The 18,952-nt window shown below is 54.0% G+C and overlaps 3 protein-coding genes across 5 annotated transcripts in view; 2 read left to right on the top strand and 1 right to left on the bottom strand.

Annotated features, from left to right (window-relative positions):
- Positions 1 to 3,951: 3,951 nt before the first annotated feature.
- NANOS3 (nanos C2HC-type zinc finger 3) lies at positions 3,952 to 6,943 on the top strand. Its single transcript, XM_077173195.1, has 2 exons — positions 3,952 to 5,096; positions 6,835 to 6,943. Exon 1 carries the CDS (start codon positions 4,092 to 4,094, stop codon positions 5,094 to 5,096), a length of 1,005 nt encoding a protein of 334 aa, XP_077029310.1. The 5' UTR covers positions 3,952 to 4,091; the 3' UTR covers positions 6,835 to 6,943.
- A 1,998-nt stretch (positions 6,944 to 8,941) lies between these two features.
- On the bottom strand, positions 8,942 to 12,426 carry BRME1 (break repair meiotic recombinase recruitment factor 1). Of its 3 annotated transcripts, none has more exons than XM_077173193.1 (6): positions 12,326 to 12,426; positions 12,016 to 12,057; positions 10,296 to 11,863; positions 9,495 to 9,553; positions 9,282 to 9,356; positions 8,942 to 9,203 (listed from the first exon to the last, which is right to left on the bottom strand). In XM_077173193.1, exons 2-6 carry the CDS (start codon positions 12,044 to 12,046, stop codon positions 9,098 to 9,100), a joined length of 1,839 nt encoding a protein of 612 aa, XP_077029308.1. In that variant the 5' UTR covers positions 12,047 to 12,057; positions 12,326 to 12,426; the 3' UTR covers positions 8,942 to 9,097. The 3 variants fall into 3 exon arrangements, with proteins under 3 accessions (XP_077029308.1, XP_077029305.1, XP_077029306.1); XM_077173190.1 differs by having other exon boundaries at positions 12,294 to 12,345; XM_077173191.1 differs by having other exon boundaries at positions 9,282 to 9,353; positions 12,294 to 12,345.
- The window catches only part of CC2D1A (coiled-coil and C2 domain containing 1A), a 25,324-nt gene continuing 18,270 nt past the window's right edge, over positions 11,899 to 18,952 (top strand). The window contains 8 exon segments of the mRNA XM_077173189.1: positions 11,899 to 12,477; positions 12,710 to 12,784; positions 12,937 to 13,075; positions 13,221 to 13,324; positions 13,608 to 13,670; positions 15,027 to 15,167; positions 16,095 to 16,403; positions 18,475 to 18,520. Of these exon segments, the coding sequence (XP_077029304.1) occupies positions 12,734 to 12,784; positions 12,937 to 13,075; positions 13,221 to 13,324; positions 13,608 to 13,670; positions 15,027 to 15,167; positions 16,095 to 16,403; positions 18,475 to 18,520 (853 nt within the window). The 5' untranslated portion in view covers positions 11,899 to 12,477; positions 12,710 to 12,733.

Below are 18,952 nucleotides of genomic sequence, written 5' to 3'. Positions count from 1 at the left end.
AGTGACACGGGTGACACTGGCACGGAACAGCACGGCACAGCATGGCAGTGACACGGGTGACACTGGCACGGAACAGCACGGCATGGCAGTGACTCGGGTGTCCCTGGCATGGCAGTGACACGGGTGTCCCTGGCATGGCAGTGACACGGGTGACACTGGCACGGAACAGCACGGCATGGCAGTGACACGGGTGTCCCTGGCATGGCAGTGACACGGGTGACACTGGCACAGAACAGCACAGCACGGCACGGCAGTGACACGGGTGACACCACATGGAACAGGGCACAGCCTCCCCAGTACGGCTCAGGGGTCCCCAACATGAGTTGAAGTGTCCCCAGTATGGGTCAGTGGTCCCCAATATGAGTCAGGGGTCCCCAGTATGGGCCAGGGGATCCCAATATGGCTCAAAGTGTCCCCAATATGGCTCAAAGTGTCCCCAGTATGAGTCAGGGGTCCCCAGTATGGGCCAGGGGATCCCAATATGGCTCAAAGTGTCCCCAGTATGGCACAAAGTGTCCCCAATATGAGTCGGGTGTCCCCAATATGAAGTGTCCCCAATATGGGTCGAGGGATCCCAATATGAGTTGGGGGTCCCCAGTAAGAATTGGGGGTTCCTGATATGACTCCAAGTGTCCCCAGTATGGCTCAAAGTGTCCCCAGTATGAGTTGGGGGTCCCCAATATGAATTGGGGGTCCCCGCTATAAGTTGGGGGTCCTCCATATGAGTTGGGGGTCCCCACTATGGGTCAGTGGTCCCCACTATGGGTCAGTGGTCCCCAATATGGGCCGGGGGTCCCCAATGTGAATCAGGGGTCCCCACTATGGGTCAATGGTCCCCACTATGGGTCAGTGGTCCCCACTATGGGTCGGGGGTCCCCCATCCGGGCCGGGGTCCCCCGCTGCTCTCCCGCCGTTGCCCCGGCGGCGCCGCTGTTTTGGCGGGGCTGAGTCACGGCCGTGACTCACCGGGACCGGCACCGGCACCGCCGGGCGGGGCCTGCGGGGGCGGCACCGGGGGGGGACGGGGGTGTCCCCAGAGGGGGGGGGGGGGTCCCCAGGGTGTCCCCAGAGCGGGGGAAGGTCCCGGCCCCCCCACCCCATCCCGTACCCCCAAATCCGCCTTTCCCCCCCAAATTTTGATGTTTAACCCCCCGAGATGTCCCCAATGTGGGGGTCCCGATGTAGGGGGGGGGGTCGGAGGAGGCCCCTGGGGGGGGGGGGGGTCCTCGGCTGTGGGGGAGGATCCAGCGCCCCCCCCCCCAAAATCCGCCTTTTCCCCCCCACATTTTTATGTTTAACCCCCCCAGATGTCCCCAAGGGGGGGGGGGGGGGGTCCCGATGCGGGGGGGGGGGGTCCCGGGTGGGTCCGGGCGGGTCCGGGTGGGTTCAGGGGGGTCCAGGGGTGATTGGGGAGGGTCCGGGTGGATTCGGGAGGGTCCGGGTGGGTCCGGGGGGGTTCAGGGGTGATTGGGGGGGATCGGGGGGGTCCGGGTGGGTCCGGGTGGATTCGGGGGGGGTCAGGGAGGCCCCGGGGGGGTTCGGGAGGCCCCGGGGGTGTCCCGGGGGGGTTCGGGGGGGGGGGTGACTCAGTCCCGAACCACGCGGCCGTGACTCACCCCGGGCTGGGACCGGCGGGTCCGGACAAAGGCGCTTTCACTGCCACCCCCCCACCCCACCCCGACACCCCCGCAGACCCCCCCAAAAATCCCAAAAATCCTTTGGGGGGGGGAATCACCCCCCTTTCCCCCCACCCACCCCGTGCCCCCCCCCGGTTCAAGCCCCGACTTGTGGGGCCCGTGAGGCACCGGGTGGGGCCGGACGGGACCGGGGGGGTTCGGGAGGCACCGGGACCCCCCCACCCCGGGACCCCCCGGGATGAAGCGCAGCGGCTCTACCCGACCCCCCCCCGCCCCAATCCTCCCGTGCCTCAGTTTCCCCGCTCACACCGTGCCCGGCTCCCCAACTATTTCGGGGGGGTCTCTGCGCTTTTTGGGGGGGGCTCGGGGGTCTCCATCCACCTGCAGCCCCCCCCTACCCTCCCCGAGCCCCCCCGGGCGGGCGCGCAGGGGTTAAAAGAGGCTGCGGTGCCTTTAAATGGGCGGGGCGAGGCTGGAAGGGGCGTGGCCGTGCTGGGGATGTGGAGGGGGGTGGCGGCCAATCAGCGATGAGGATGAGGGGGTGGGCGGGGAAGTGGGCGGGGCCTACAGGATGAGCTGGGCCGCGCCCCCGTCAGGGCCTGGGGACACCTGGGGACATTTGGGAACACCTGGGGGGATCTGGGGACACCTGGGGACATTTGGGGACACCTGGGAGGATTTGGGGACACCTGGGGACATTCGGGGACATCCCACCCACACCAGGGGGGTCTCACAGTTTCCCAGCCTGGGGCAGGAGCAGCTTTGGGGTTAAATCCGGGGGAATTGGGGTTCAGCTGGGCAATGACCCCCCCTGGTTTTTCCCTTTTTTCTCCAGTTTTCAGCTCAAAAGGGTTTTTGTCCTGTTCCTTTGGGGGTCCTGGGGATCCTGGATGGGAAAAGATCCCAAAATCCAGGGGGGATCCCCACAAGAACAAGGACAGATCCTGGATCCTGCCCAAGAACAGATCCCAAAATCCAGGAGCAGATCCCAAAATCCAGAGCAGGGGACAGATCCTGGATGAGAACAGATCCCAAAATCGAGAACAGGTTTGGAGCCTGGATCCTGCCCAAGAACAGATCCCAAAATCCAGAACAGAGACAAATCCTGGATGGGAGCAGATCCCAAAATCCCAGTGGGATTCCCACAAGAACAAGGACAAATCCTGGATCCTGGATGAGAACAGATCCCAAAATCCAGAACAGAGACAGATCCTGGATGGGAGCAAACCCCAAAATCCCACCGGGATCCCCACAAGATCAGGGCCAGATCCTGGATCCTGCCCCAGAGCAGATCCCAAAATCCAGAGCAGGGGCAGATCCTGGATCCTGCCCGTGAACAGATCCCCAAATCCAGGATTTGGGATCCCCACAAGAGCAGGGGCAGATCCTGGATCCTGCGGGATGGAGGCCGGTGTGGGATCCCCTGTGCCACCAGGGAATCCACTCGGTGACTTTGGGGTAAAACCGCTGCTTTTTGGGTGCGCCCATGCCCCCCTTACAGCAGCCCGGTGATTTTGGGATGACCCTCCCTGAGCAGGAATTTCCCAACCCCACAAATCCCCCCCCCCGAAAACCCAAAACCCCGCGATCTTCCCCCAAAAAACGCTGCTGGGAGGTTCCCGGCAGGGCCCCGGGGGGCGGGCAGCGCTTATCGCGGTTCGTGGCAGCAGCAATTACCGAAATTGCGGTGATTAACCCCAAAGCCACCAAAGGCCACGACGGGCGCGCCCCGCCCGTCTGGAGGCGCGGACAGCCCGGCGCTGACCACGCGCAGGAGCGGCGGGTAGGCCCCGACCGGAGACACCGGGACCGGGAGCGCTGGGAGCACTGGGAGCACTGGGAGCACCGGAGACATCGGTACTGGGAGCACTGGGAGCACTGGGAGCACTGGGAGCACTGGGAGCGCTGGAGACATCGGTACTGGGAGCACTGGGAGTGCTGGGACAGAGCTCTGGGGTGTCCAGTTCCACGCCACCAGCAGCACTGGCCGGACCAGCCCCAGGCCAGGCCAGGACTGGGGACATCGAGAGCAGCGGAGACACCAGTACAGGTACAGGAGCACTGGGAGCACTGGAGACACCAGTACTGGGAGCACTGGGAGCGCTGGAGACATCGGTACTGGGAGCACTGGGAGTGCTGGGACAGAGCACTGGGGTGTCCAGCCCCACACCACCAGCAGCACTGGCCGGACCGGCCCCAGGCCAGGCCAGGACTGGGGACACCGGGAGCATCTGGAACAAGGAGCCACGTCCAGCCCCGCGCCATGCTGGTGACAGCAGAGGTGACAGCAGAGGTGGCATCAGAGATGGCGCCAGAGGTGGCACCAGAGGTGACAATGCTGCGCCAGAAGTGGCACAGCCTCCCTGGAGAGGCTCGAGGACGCTGTGGTGTCCCACGGCCCGCGGTGCTGGTGGCGCTGGTGGCGCTGGGGTGGCCGTGCCGGGTCACTTTGACATGTGGAGGGATTACCTGGGGCTGGCGGCCGTGGTGGCCCTGCTGCTCCGTGAGCCCGCGGGCCGTGGGGACATCTCGGTGACAATGGGGGCTCTGGCTGCGTGGGGTGGGTCAGCTCCGCGTGCTGGGCCAGCTCCGTGTGCTGGGCCAGCTCCACATGCCAGACCAGCTCCATCTGTGGGGCCAGCTCCGTGTGCTGGGCCAGCTCCACATGCCAGACCAGCTCCATCTGTGGGGCCAGCTCCATCTGCGGGGCCAGCTCTGCATGCCAGACCAGCTCCACGTGCTGGGCCAGCTCCACGTGCTAGGACAGCTCCACATGTGGGGCCAGCTCCGTGTGCTGAACCAGCTCCACGTGCCAGGCCAGCTCCATCTGCTGGGCCAGCTCCATGCACTGCGCCAGCTCTGTCTGCTGGACCAGCTCCACATGTTGGGATAGCTCCATCTGCTGGGCCAGCTCCACCAGTGGGACCATCTCCATGCACAGAACCAGCTCCATGTGCTGAACCAGCTCCACCGGTGGGACCATCTCCATACATGGAACCAGCTCCACATGCCAGGCCAGCTCCACCCGTGGTTCCACCTCCATGCACTGACCCATCTCCATGCTCCAGGCCACCTCCACATGCCAGACCACCTCCACCAGTGGGACCACCTCCACACACCGACCCACCTCCACATGCCAGACCACCTCCGCCCGTGATTCCGCCTCCCTGCACGGAACCCGCTCCACCCGCGGCTCCCCCTCCCTGCCCGGGGCTGCTGCCCTGCTCCTTCTGCCAGCACAACGGCGAGTCCCCGGGCGTGTACCGGAGCCACAGCCTGCGGGACGCGCGGGGCCGCCTGCAGTGCCCGGTGCTCCGCAGCTACGTCTGCCCGCAGTGCGGGGCCACGCAGGACCAGGCGCACACGCGGCGCTTCTGCCCCCGCACGCACCGCGGCTACACCTCGGTGTACGCGCGGCCCGCGGCCGCGGGCAGGAGGCACAGGACGGGCAGGGTGTAGGTGAGGAGGGGATGAACGGGACGAGGAGCCCGGGCCACCGGCAGGGCTGGGAGGGGCGAGTGGGGCACGGAGGGTGCGGCCGGTGCTGCTGGGTTTGTCTCAATTCCCATGATTGTGGTTTAGCCAAACCTGGGCTTAGGCAGGGGTGGGATTCATTCCTGTTTTAGCCAAACCTGGGCTTAGGCAGGGGTGGGATTCCTGTTTTAGCCAAACCTGGGTTATCCCAAATCCTGGGATTCCTGTTTTATCCAGACCTGGGTTTAGGCAGGGTTGGGATTCCTGTTTTATCCAGACCTGGGTTTAGGCAGGGTTGGGATTCCTGTGGTTCTTGTTTTAGCCAAACCTGGGTTTATCCCAGTTCCTGGCATTCCTGTTTTACACAAACCTGGGTTTAGGCAGGGTTGGGATTCCTGTTTTATCCAAACCTGGTTATCCCAAATCCTGGGATTCCTGTTTTATCCAAACCTGGGTTTATCCAGGATAGGATTCCTGTTTTATCCAAACCTGGGTTATCCCAAATCCTGGGATTCCTGTTTTATCCAAACCCGGGTTTATCCCAGTTCCTGTTTTATCCAAACTTGGGTTTAGGCAGGGTTGGGATTCATTCCTGTTTTATCCAAACTTGGGTTTATCCCAGTTCCTGGCATTCCTGTTTTATTCAAACCTGGGTTTAGGCAGGGTTGGGATTCCTGTTTTATCCAAGTCTGGTTTTAGGCAGGGTTGGGATTCATTCCTGTTTTATTCAAACCTGGGTTTATCCCAGTTCCTGAGATTCCTGTTTTATCCAAACCTGGGTTTAGGCAGGGGTGGGATTCATTCCTGTTTTAGCCAAACCTGGTTTTAGGCAGGGTTGGGATTCCTGTTTTAGCCAAACCTGGGTTTAGGCAGGGTTGGGATTCATTCCTGTTTTATCCAAATCTGGGTTTAGGCGGGGTTGGGATTCCTGTTTTAGCCAAACCTGGGTTTAGGGAGGGTTGGGATTCTGTTTTATCCAAATCTGGGTTTAGGCATGGTTGGCATTCCTGTTTTAGCCAAACCTGGGTTATCCCAAATCCTGGGATTCCTGTTTTATCCAGACCTGGGTTTAGGCAGGGTTGGGATTCCTGTGGTTCTTGTTTTAGCCAAACCTGGGTTTATCCCAGTTCCTGGCATTCCTGTTTTACACAAACCTGGGTTTAGGCAGGGTTGGGATTCATTCCTGTTTTATCCAAACCTGGGTTTAGGAAGGGCTGGGATTCATTCCTGTTTTAGCCAAACCTGGGTTTAGGCAGGGTTGGGATTCCTGTTTTATCCAAACCTGGGTTATCCCAAATCCTGGGATTCCTGTTTTATCCAGACCTGGATTTATCCCAAATCCTGGGATTCCTGTTTTATCCAAACCTGGGTTATCCCAGTTCCTGGGATTCCTGTTTTATCCAAACCCGGGTTTATCCCAGTTCCTGTTTTACACAAACCTGGGTTTATCCCAAATCCTGGGATTCCTGTTTTACACAAACCCGGGTTTATCCCAGTTCCTGTTTTACACAAACCTGGGTTTATCCAGGATAGGATTCCTGTTTTATCCAGACCTGGGTTTATCCCAAATCCTGGGATTCCTGTTTTATCCAAAACTGGGTTTATCCCAGTTCCTGTTTTACACAAACCCGGGTTTATCCCAGTTCCTGTTTTACACAAACCTGGGTTTATCCAGGATAAGATTCCTGCAGGATTCCCACCAGGAATTTTGCTTCTCTTCCAGGCACTTCTCCAGAGGAGGATGAGACCATGGCTTGGAGCTGAACTGGGACCAGTTTGGGAGCTGAACTGGGACCAGTTTTGGAGCTGAACTGGGACCAGTTTGGGAGCTGAACTGGGACCAGTTTTGGAGCTGAACTGGGACCAGTTTGGGAGCTGAACTGGGACCAGTTTTGGAGCTGGACTGGGACCAGTTTGGGAGCTGGACTGGGACCAGTTTGCCCAGTTGGTGCCACCTCCTGGTGCCCTGGCACCCACAAGATCCAGACCTGGGCGCTGCCAGCGGGGCCAGCTCTAAATTTTGGGTTTAGTTTGAGTTTTGAGCTCTGAAATTTGGGTTTGGTTTGAGTTTTGGGTTTAGTTTGAGTTTTGAACTCTAAATTTTGGATTTGGTTTGAGTTCTGAGCTCTGAATTTTGGGTTTAGTTTGAGTTCTGAGCTCTGAATTTTGAGTTTGGTTTTGAGTTTTGAGCTCTGAATTTTGAGTTTGGTTTGAGTTTTGGGTTTAGTTTGAGTTTTGAACTCTAAATTTTGGATTTGGTTTGAGTTCTGAGCTCTGAATTTTGCGTTTTGAACTCTGAGTTTTGGGTTTGGTTTGAGTTTTGAGCTCTGAGTTTTGGGTTTGGTTTGAGTTCTGAGCTCTAAATTTTGGGTTTGGTTTGAGTTTTGAGCTCTGAGTTTTGGGTTTGATTTTGAGTTCTGAGCTCTGAGTTTTGGGTTTTGAGCTCTGAGTTTTGGGTTTGGTTTGAGTTCTGAGCTCTACATTTTGGATTTGGTTTGAGTTCTGAGCTCTGAATTTTGGATTTGGTTTGAGTTCTGAGCTCTGAATTTTGGGTTTTGAACTCTGAGTTTTGGATTTGATTTTGAGTTCTGAGCTCTGAATTTTGGTTCATCCCAAAAGGGGCCGGAATTTATCCGGGCTCCAGGGTTTATCAAATATTTTGGGCTGGATTATGGAATATTGGTTAACCCCAGGCTGAGAAGGGCTCAGAGCTCCAGGTGCTGGAGCTGTTTTCTGATATTTTGGGTTGGATTGTGAAATTTTGGTTAATCCCAGGCCAAAAAGGGACTGAGAAGGGGCTGATGCTCCAAATATTGGAGCTGTTTCCAGGTATTTTTGGTTGGATTGTGGAGTTTTGGTTAATCCCAGGCTGGGAAGGGGCTGATGCTCCAAGTGCTGGAGCTGTTTTCTGATATTTTGGGTTAAATTATTGAATTTTGGTTAATCCCAGGCCAAAAAGGGACTGGGAAAAGGCTGATCCTCCAAATGTTGAAGCCTTTATCCCATCCCTAAACATTTTTGGGGGCTGCTTTTGGTGCCATTTACTCACCCACAACACCACGAACACCCCTCTACTGAGCTGAGCTGAGTTTTGGGTTTGGTTTGGGTTTTGGGTTTGGTTTGAGTTCTGGGTTTGGTTTGGGTTTTGAACTCTGAGTTTTGGGTTTGGTTTGAGTTTTGAGAGCTGAGTTTTGGGATTGGTTTGAGTTCTGAACTCTGAGTTTTGGGTTTGGTTTGAGTTTTGAGAGCTGAGTTTTGGGTTTGGTTTGAGTTCTGAACTCTGAGTTTTGGGTTTGGTTTGAGTTTTGGGCTTGGTTTGAGTTCTGAGCTCTGAGTTTTGGGTTTGGTTTGAGTTCTGAACTCTGAGTTTTGGGATTGGTTTGAGTTCTGAACTCTGAGTTTTGGGTTTGGTTTGAGTTTTGGGCTTGGTTTGAATTCTGAACTCTGAGTTTTGGGTTTGGTTTGAGTTTTGAGCTCTGAATTTTGGGTTTGGTTTGAGTTCTGGGTTTGGTTTGGGTTTTGAACTCTGAGTTTTGGATTTGGTTTGAGTTTTGAGAGCTGAGTTTTGGATTTGGTTTGAGTTTTGAGCTCTGAGTTTTGGGTTTGGTTTGAGTTTTGAGAGCTGAGTTTTGGGTTTGGTTTGAGTTTTGGGATTGGTTTGAATTCTGAACTCTGAGTTTTGGATTTGGTTTGAGTTCTGGGTTTGGTTTGAGTTTTGAGAGCTGAGTTTTGGGTTTGGTTTGAATTCTGAACTCTGAGTTTTGGATTTGGTTTGAGTTTTGAGCTCTGAGTTTTGGTTACTCCCAAAAGGGCTCGGTGCTCCAGGTCTTACCAGACATTTTGGGTTGGACTGTGGAGTTTTGGCCAATCCCAGGCCAGGAAGGGGACAGCTCTCCCAGGGACCATCCACCCGCACCCACTCTCCACAGGAATTTTGTTTTTATTCCAGCAATAAATGGGAGTTCCTGGAGTCCCTCCTGGCGTCCCTACCCCTCCTTCCAGCGGCTCCCGGCGGGCGCTGCCCTCCGGCCCCGCCGTGGCTTTGGCCTCCTGAGCAGCTCCAGCCCCCGCTGGGCCCCCATGGCCAGGCGGCTGTGGGGGGACGTGGGGGTCACTCGGGGGGGGCTGCACCCCCAGAGTCACCGAAATCCGGGCGGGGTTGGGACTTACTTGAGGTCTGAGAGCTCCCGGATCAGCCCCCGGATGACGTCGCTGGCGTCCGATGGTTCTGCGGGTCTGGAGCTGCTGAGCAGAGGAAAAATAAACAAAAAACAAAACAAAAAAAAACCCCAAAAAACCCCTAAAATTGGGGTTCTTTTGCACTTCTTAAATTGGGGATTTCAGGCAAAAATCAGGATTTTGGTGCTGGCTGGATTCACTCACCTTTGCCAGGCGTTGTTTGCTGTGGATCCGGGGTGGGTCTGGCCTGGGGTGGGCCAGGGCTGCAGGGAAAGAAAGGAGATGGGGAAGGTCCCAGTTTGGGTGGGGAAGGTCCCAGTTTGGGGATGGGGAAGGTCCCAGTTTGGGTAGGGAGGGTCCCAGTTTGGGATTGGTGAAGGTCCCAGTTTGGGTGGGGAGGGTCCCTGGATCCCACTTTGGGGATGGGGAGGGTCCCAGTTTGGGACTGGGGAGGGTCCCAGTTTGGATGGGGAGGGTCCCAGTTTGGGGATGGGGAGGGTCCCAGTTTGGGGATGGGGAGGGTCCCAGTTTAGGATGGGGAGGGGTCTCTGGATCCCAGTTTGGAATGGGGAAGGGTCCCTGGATCCCAGTTTGGGATTGGGGAGGGTCCCAGTTTGGGGATGGGGAGGGTCCCAGTTTGGAATGGGAAGGGGTCTCTGGATCCCAGTTTGGATGGGGAGGGGTCCCTGGATCCCAGTTTGGGATTGGGGAGGGTCCCAGTTTGGAATGGGGAAGGTCCCAGTTTGGATGGGGAGGGTCCCAGTTTGGAACTGGGAGGGTCCCAGTTTGGGGTGGGGAGGGTCCCAGTTTGGGTATGGGGAGGGTCCCAGTTTGGGATTGGTGAAGGTCCCAGTTTGGAATGGGGAGGGTCCCAGTTTGGGTGGGGAGGGTCCCAGTTTGGAACTGGGAGGGTCCCAGTTTGGATGGGGAGGGTCCCAGTTTGGATGGGGAGGGTCCCAGTTTGGGATGGGGAAGGTCCCAGTTTGGGGCCATCCCAGTTTGTACCTTCTCCCCTGGGCTGGGCCCTCCCTGCTGCTCCTGGGCCTCTGAGCTTCCCTCAGTTTCCCCGTGGGCTCCAGAGTCCCCTGGTGCTGCTGATTCCACCTCGTTCTGTCCCGAAATTCCCAGCTTGGGATTTTCCCACTTTGGCTCCAACCGCTCCTCTCCTGCCCCATCCACCTCCAGAATTCCTGATTTTGGTGATTCCCCTCCTGTTCCATCCAAAATTCCCATTTTTGGTGTTTCCAGCTTCTCTTCTCCTGCTCCATCCACCTCCAGAATTCCTGCTTTTGGTGATTCCCCTCCTGTTCCATCCAAAATTCTCATTTTTGGTGTTTCCAGCTTCTCCTCTCCTGCTCCATCCAAAATTCCCATTTTTGGTGTTTCCAGCTTCTCTTCTCCTGCCCCATCCGCCTTTGGAATTCCTGGTTTTGCTGATTCCAGCTCATTCTCTTCTGTTCCATCCAAAATTCCCAGTTTGGGATTTTCCCAGTTTGGCTCCAGCTGCTCCTCTCCTGCCTCATCCACCTCCAAAATTCCTGGTTTTGGTGATTCCCCTCCTGTTCCATCCAAAATTCCCATTTTTGGTGTTTCCATTTGCTCCTCTCCTGTTCCATCCAAAATTCCCATTTTTGGTGTTTCCAGCTTCTCCTCTCCTGTTCCATCCAAAATTCCCATTTTTGGTGTTTCCATCTGCTCCTCTCCTGCCCCATCCACCTTTGGAATTCCTAGTTTTGGTGATTCCTCTTCTGTTCCATCAAAAATTCCCATTTTCAGTGACTCCAGCTGCTCCTCTCCTGTTCCATCCAAAATTCCCATTTTTGGTGTTTCCATCTGCTCTTCTCCTGCTCCATCCATCCCCAGAATTCCTGGTTTTGGTGATTCCAGCTCCTCCTTTCCTGCTCCACCCAAAATTCCCATTTTCGGTGACTCCAGCTGCTCCTCTCCTGTTCCATCCAAAATTCCCATTTTTGGTGTTTCCATCTGCTCTTCTCCTGCTCCATCCATCCCCAGAATTCCTGGTTTTGGTGATTCCAGCTGATCCTTTCCTGTTCCATCCAAAATTCCCATTTTTGGTGTTTCCATCTGCTCTTCTCCTGCTCCATTCACCTCCAAAATTCCTGGTTTTGGTGATTCCAGCTGATCCTTTCCTGCTCCACCCAAAATTCCCATTTTCGGTGTTTCCATCTGCTCTCCTGCTCCATCCACCTCCAAACCTGCCGTTTTTGGCGATTCTCCACCATTCTCTCCTGCCTCACCCAAAATTCCTGGTTTTGGTGACACCAACCCATCCTTTCCTGCCCCATCCGCTTCCAAAATTCCCACCTGGGGCAATTCCAGATGATTCTTTTCCACCCCATGGGAAATGCTCTGTTTTGGTGATCCCAGTGCTCTGTCACCTCCAATTTCCTCGTCTCTCCCTTCCTGAAAAATCACGTTAAAAACCCCAATTTGGGGAGTTTTTTCCCCTCTTGGGACCTCGGGATCCGTCCTGGCAGGATCTCCATGGGAATCAGCTCCTGGTGCTTCCTGAAGGATCCTCTTGGCTTTGGGAGCGTGGAATTTCCTGTCGCCTGTTGTGTGTGAGGGAAAAAGGAAAATTTTTTGGATGGAAAGGAAAAAAGGAAATCAGTTTGGATCCAGCTGGGTCTCCCAGAAGGGGGAAATGACCCCACTTGGGTCATTCTGGGCCCAAATTGGGATATTTGGGTGTTTTTCTTTTTACCTGGGATTGGGCGGCTCCTGCGTTTCCCCATCCTGGCGCTATCTAGGAAGGACAAACAACCCAAATTACCCCAAATTACCTCAGCTCTCCATTTCACACCACCCCAGTTCCCCTCAGGCCCCGGCAGCCATTTTCCCCTCACAGCCCTGAACACCCTCACAGCCCAAATAAATATAATAAAATATCCCCCAGCTCCCCTAAAGGCACAACCGCAACATAAAACCCCAAACCCTCTGGACTTTAGGTGAAAATCGTGGAATTTCCACCCCATTTTCCACCTCGGGGCATTCCGCCCACAGCCTCCCCTCACGTTTTTCCCGCCTTTTCCCCGCCGGCAGCGGGGCACGCTGGGAGTTGTAGTTCTCAGGCGCCGCAAAGCAGAGCGGTTTTTACGACAGCGGCTTTTTTGCGACGGCCGTGCTGTAAAGCGCGGGGTGTTGACAGCGACCGGCGGAGCAGGAAGTGAGTAAGGATAAACCGGGATAAAACCGGGACAAACCGGGATAAAACCGGGACAAACCGCGGCAGCGGGAGCGGGGGGTGAGGCCTGCGGACAGCTGAGGGGTGCCAGCGCCTTGTGGGGCGCTCTGAGAGGCGGCAAAACCGCGATGGGGCCTTGTGAGGGGCGGGGGGCAGCGAGGATTTTTGGGGGGTTTAAATCAGAGCGGGGCTCTCCTCTGTTCCCCATCCCCAGCTCGGCCCGGCGGGACACGGAGCCATGAGCCGAGCCAGGAGGGCCCCGGGCCGGGGGGCGGCCATGGCCAGGCAGGTGCGTGCGACCCCCGGGACCCCCTGATCTGGGTGCTGAGGGGGCTCCCATCCTCCTCTCCTTCCCCTCAGCACTTTGGGGGGGGTCCCCGAATCCCCGAATCCCCTCCTGGGGGTCCCGGGGGTCCCCTCACGCTGTCGCCCCCTCCCCAGATGGGGCTGCTGGTGGATCCCGGTACCGGGGGCGGTCCCGGTGGGGACGGGGAGGCGGCGCTGGAGGCGGAGCTGCTGCAGCTGCTGCGGGGCAGGGAGGCCCCGGAGAAGGGGGAGCGACCCCGACCCTCCCAACGAGGTAAATCCCCCCTCAAAAATCCCCCCAGAATTGGGTTTGTGACCCCCCTGTTCCCTGACCCCCCGGCGAGGTAAATCCGCCTCCCCTTCCCCTCGAAATTTGGGGTAAAACTCCCCAAAATTGATTTTTGTGCCCCCCCCCCAAGATGTGGCAGCCGTGGAGGCCCTGGCCCAGCTCTGCCTTCAGGACCCCCCCGAGGAGGAGGAGGAGGAAGGGGAGGAAGATCTGGAGAACGAGGAGGAGCTGCTGGTGAGGGGGGAGGTGCTGGGCCTGGATTTGGGGATTCCCTGGGTTTTGGAATTCCCTGGATTTGGGGATTCCCTGGATTTGGGGATCCCTGGGTTTTGGGGATCCCTGGATTTTGGGGATTCCCTGGATTTTGGGATTCCCTGGGTTTGGGGATTCCTGGATTTGGGATTCCCTGGGTTTTGGGATTCCCTGGATTTGGGGATTCCCTGGGTTTTGGAATTCCCTGGATTTGGGGATCCCTGGATTTGGGGATCCCAGGCTGATTCCCGGGATCCCTGAGCAGGCAGAGCTGCAGGAGGTGCTGGAGGAGGGGCCCGGGAGCACAGAGGATGCAGAGACCCCACAGGTACGGCCGGGATGATCCCAATCCTGATCCCAATCCTGATCCCAGTGTCCCCATCCCAGGGTGGGTCTTGGAGGGGCTCCCAGTACTCCTGGTACTCCCGGTATTCCCAATGCTCCCAGTACTCCCAGTGCTGTGGTACCCCCGGTATTCCCAGTATATTCCCAGTATACTCCCAGTATTCCCATTGCTCCCAGTATTCCCAGTACTCCTGGTATTCCTGGTGTTCCCAGTACCGGTATTCCCGGTGCTCCCAGTATATTCCCAGTACATTCCTGGTATTCCTGGTACCGGTTTTCTCGGTATTCCCAGTGTATTCCCGGTATATTCCCAGTACATTCCCAGTACATTCCCAGTACTGGTTTTCTTGGTATTCCCAGTATATTCCCAGTACATTCCCAGTACATTCCCGGTATTCTTGGTGCTCCCAGTATTCCCAGTATATTCCCAGTATATTCCCAGTACATTCCCAGTATATTCCCAGTGCATTCCCAGTATATTCCTGGTACCGGTTTTCTCAGTATTCCCAGTATATTCCCAGTCCATTCCCAGTACTGGTTTTCTCGGTATTCCCAGTGCTCCCAGTATATTCCTGGTACATTCCCAGTACATTCCCAGTATATTCCCAGTACATTCCCGGTACCGGTTTTCTCAGTATTCCCAGTATATTTCTCGGTATTCCCAGTGCTCCCAGTACATTCCCAGTATATTCCCGGTACATTCCCAGTACATTCCCAGTACATTCCCAGTATTCTTGGTACCGGTTTTCTCGGTATTCCCAGTGCTCCCAGTATATTCCCAGTACATTCCCAGAATATTCCCAGTATATTCCCGGTAAATTCCCAGTACATTCCCAGTACATTCCCAGTACATTCCCGGTATTCTCGGTGCTCCCAGTATTCCCAGTATATTCCCAGTATAGTCCCAGTACATTCCCAGAATATTCCCAGTATATTCCCAGTAAATTCCCAGTATATTCCCAGTATATTCCCAGTATATTCCCAGTACGTTCCCAGCACATTCCCAGTACATTCCTGGTACCGGTTTTCTCGGTATTCCCAGTACATTCCCAGTACATTCCCAGTACATTCCCAGTATATTCTCAGTACATTCCCAGTACATTCCCAGTACGTTCCCGGTACGTTCCCAGTACATTCCCGGTACATTCCCAGTACATTCCCTGTACCGGTATTCCCAGTACATTCCCGGTACATTCCCGGTACATTCCCGGTATTCCCAGTACCAGTTTTCTCGGTATTCCCAGTATATTCCCAGTATATTCCCAGTACATTCCCGGTATTCTCGGTGCTCCCGGTACATTCCCGGTACATTCCCGGTACATTCCCGGTGTTCCCGCAGGAGCCGGGCCCCGCGGCGGGGGCGCTGCTGGCCGAGCTGTCGGAGCGGGCGGAGCTTTACCGGGCCGCCCTCGCCAACAGCGGCACCGGCGGGAGCGGCACCGGCGGGGCGCGGCTGCGGCGCCTCCAGCGCGGCCTCAAGGTGAGCCCGGGAACCGGCACCTGACCCCGCTCTGCCCCCAAATCCCCTGGGTCTGCCCAAAACCGGGCACTCTGGCACAGTTCTGAACCGCTTTTATCCCACTTTTCCCAGTCCTGAGCCCACTTTTATCTCACTTTTCCCAGTTTTATCTCACTTTTCCCAGTCCTGACCAGTTTCATGATCATGACAATGAAATCCCATTTCATTCCACTTATTCCTTTATTATTATTATTCAATTTATTCCATATTATCGTTATTATTCCTTTTTAAAAATTACTATTATTCAATTTATTATTATTATTATTCAATTTATTCCATATTATCATTATTATTCCTTTTTAAAAATTACTATTCTTCTATTACTTATTACTATTACTATTACTATTATTATTATTATTCCCTTTATTCCATATTATCATTATTCCATTTCACCTACTTATTTTGCTCTTTCCCATCCATTTATCTTCACCCAATCCTGAGTCTTATCCCACTTTCACCCCCTTTTTCTGAATTCTGCCCCCATTTTCCCCAATTCTCCTCATTTCACCCCCTTTTTCCCAATTCTCCCCCCATTTCACCCCATTTTCCCCAATTCTGCCCCATTTTCCCAATTCCCCCCATTTCCCCCCATTTACCCAATTTTCCCTCATTCTGCCCCCATTTCACCCCATTTTTCCCAATTTTTCCCCCATTCTGCCCCCATTTCACCCCATTTTCCCCAATTCTGCCCCATTTTCCCAATTCCCCCTATTTCCCCCAATTTTTCCCTCATTCTGCCCCCATTTCACCCCATTTTCCCCCATTCTGCCCCCATTTCCCCCCATTTTCCCCAATTTTTCCCCCATTCTGCCCCCATTTCCCCCCATTTCCCCCCGTGTTCCCCCAGACTTTCACCATTTTCCCCGTTTTCTCCCCGTTTTTCCCCAGACCCTGGAGCAGATGCTGGACTCTGTCCGCAGTGGGAGGCCCATCCACAGCGCTGACATTCCCCCTCCCGTGGCTCTGGGCAAGCCTGGAGGGGCCCCTGAGCAGCCTCCTGAGCCCCCAGCCCCAAATCCCCCCCTGGATCCATCCCCGGATCCCAAACCCGATCCCGATCCCAAATCCAGCCCTGATCCCAAACCCGATCCCAATCCCGATCCCCGGCGGCGCCTCCAGGAGCTGCAGAGGGAAGCTGTGCTGGCCAAACGCCGTGGGGACAACGCCACAGCCCTGAGCCACTTCAGGGCAGCCAAGGTACGCCCAGAACCACCAGAATTTCACTCCAAAAATCCCCTCAGTTTCATCAAAATTCCCCAGAATTTCCTCCCAAAAATCCCCTCAGTTTCATCAAAATTTCCCCCCAAAATTCCTCTCATTTGTCTCAAAATTTCCCCCCAAAATTCCTCTCATTTGCCTCAAAATTTCCCCCCAAAATTCCTCTCAGTTTCCTCAAAATTTCCCCCCAAAATTCCTCTCATTTGCCTCAAAATTTCCCCCCAAAAATCCTCTCATTTGCCTCAAAATTCCCCAGAATGTCCTCCCAAAATCCCCTCTTTTGCCTCAAAATTTCCCCCCTCATTTGCCTCAAAATTCCCCAGAATTTTATCTCAAAAAATCCTCTAATTTTCGTCAAAATTCCCCAGAATTTCTCCCAAAAAATCCCCTCAGTTTCCCTCAAAATTCCCCAGAATTCCCCCCTAAAATCCCCTCAGTTTCCTCAAAATTTTCCCCCCAAAATCCCCTCATTTGCCTCAAAATTCCCCAGAATTTTCCCCCCCCAAAAATCTCCTAATTTAACTCAAAATTCCCCAGAATTCCCCCCTAAAATCCCCTCAGTTTCCCTCAAAATTTCCCCCCAAAAATCTCCTCAGTTTCCTCAAAATTTCCCCCCAAAATTCCTCTCATTTGTCTCAAAATTTCCCCCAAAAAATCCCCTCATTTTCCTCAAAATTCCCCAGAATTTTCCCCTAAAATCCCCTCAGTTTCCCTCAAAATTTCCCCCCAAAAATCCCCATTTAACTCAAAATTCCCCAGAATTTCCTCCCAAAAATCCCCTCAGTTTCCCTCAAAATTTCCCCCCAAAAATCTCCTCAGTTTCCTCAAAATTTCCCCCCAAAATTCCTCCCATTTGTCTCAAAATTTCCCCCAAAAATCCTCTCATTTGTCTCAAAATTTCCCCCAAAATTCCTCTCATTTGCCTCAAAATTTCCCCCCAAAAATCCTCTCATTTGTCTCAAAATTCCCCAGAATTTCCCCCAAAAAATCCCCTCAGTTTCCTCAAAATTCCCCCCCAAAATTCCTCTCATTTGTCTCAAAATTTCCCCCCAAAAATCCTCTCATTTGCCTCAAAATTCCCCAGAATTTCCTCCCAAAAAATCTCCTCATTTTCCTCAAAATTTCCCCCCCAAAAATCCTCTCATTTGCCTCAAAATTCCCCAGAATTTCCCCCAAAAATCCTCTCATTTGCCTCAAAATTCCCCAGAATTTCCTCCCAAAAATCTCCTCAGTTTCCTCAAAATTTCCCCCCAAAATTCCTCTCATTTGTCTCAAAATTTCCCCCCAAAATTCCTCTCATTTAACTCAAAATTCCCCAGAATTTCCCCCAAAAAATCCCCTCAGTTTTCCTCAAAATTTCCCCCCAAAAAATCCCCTCATTTAACTCAAAATTCCCCAGAATTTCCCCCTAAAATCCCCTCAGTTTCCTCAAAATTTTCCCCCCAAAATCCCCTCAGTTTACTCAAAATTTCCCCCCAAAAAATCCCCTCAGTTTCATCAAAATTCCCCAGAATTTCTCCCAAAAAAATCCCCTCAGTTTCCTCAAAATTTCCCCCTCAAAATCCCCTCATTTAACTCAAAATTCCCCAGAATTTCCCCCCAAAAAATTCCCTCAGTTTCCTCAAAATTCCCCAGAATTTCCTCCCAAAAATCCCTTCATTTAACTCAAAATTCCCCAGAATTTTCCCCAAAAAATCCCCTCATTTGCCTCAAAATTTCCCCCCCAAAATCCCCTCAGTTTAATCAAAATTCCCCAGAATTTCCGCCCCAAAAAATCCCCTCAGTTTCCCTCAAAATTTCCCCCCAAAAATCTCCTCAGTTTCCTCAAAATTTGCCCCCCAAAAATCCTCTCATTTGCCTCAAAATTTCCCCCCCAAAAATCCCCTCATTTTCCCCAAAATCCCCCAGAATTTTCCTCAAAAAATCCCCTCATTTTCCCCAAAATTCCCCAGATTTTCCCCCAAAAAATCCCCTCATTTTCCCCAAAATTTCCCCCCAAACAAATCCCCTCATTTGCCCCAAAATCCCCGTTTTTCCTGTGGTTTTGCAGAGGTTGCAGGCGCAGCTGGAGGCGCTGGGGAGAGGAGCTGAGCCCGGTGAGACCCCGGCCTTCATTTGGGGGTGGAAAGGGTGGGAATCTCATTTTGGGCTTCAAACCCTCAATTTTGGGGTTCAAACCCTCAATTTTGGGCTTTAAACCCTTTAGTTTTGGGGTTCAAGCCCTTCAGGTTTTGGGCTTCAAACCCTTCAATTTTGGGATTCAAACCTTTCAGTTTTGGGGTTAAAACCCTTCAATTTTGGGCTTCAAACCCTTCAGGTTTGGGGTTCAAACCCTTCAATTTTGGGGTTCAAACCCTTCAGGTTTTGAGGTTCAAGCCCTCAATTTTTGGGGTTCAAACCCTTCAGTTCTGGGGTTCAACCCCTCAGTTTTGGGGTTCAAACCCTTCAATTTTTGGGGTTCAAGCCCTCAAGTTTGGGGTTCAAACCCTTCAGTTCTGGGGTTCAACCCCTCAATTTTGGGGTTCAAA

The sequence above is a fragment of the Agelaius phoeniceus genome, unplaced genomic scaffold, assembly GCF_051311805.1.
Source record: "Agelaius phoeniceus isolate bAgePho1 unplaced genomic scaffold, bAgePho1.hap1 Scaffold_376, whole genome shotgun sequence".
NCBI lineage: Eukaryota > Metazoa > Chordata > Aves > Passeriformes > Icteridae > Agelaius > Agelaius phoeniceus.
This window is presented reverse-complemented; position numbering and strand designations above follow the sequence as displayed.

Bases quoted from the DNA above. Each gene is read 5' to 3' on its own strand.
- BRME1 (XM_077173190.1), bottom strand. The intron at 9,357-9,494 runs GTGAGTGAATCC...TCCTCTGCTCAG, and splicing joins GCAAACAACGCCTGGCAAAG to CAGCTCCAGACCCGCAGAAC. The intron at 9,204-9,281 runs GTAAGTCCCAAC...GTCCCCCCACAG, and splicing joins CGGGAGCTCTCAGACCTCAA to CCGCCTGGCCATGGGGGCCC.
- NANOS3 (XM_077173195.1), top strand. From the start codon at position 4,092: ATGTGGAGGGATTACCTGGGGCTGGCGGCCGTGGTGGCCCTGCTGCTC.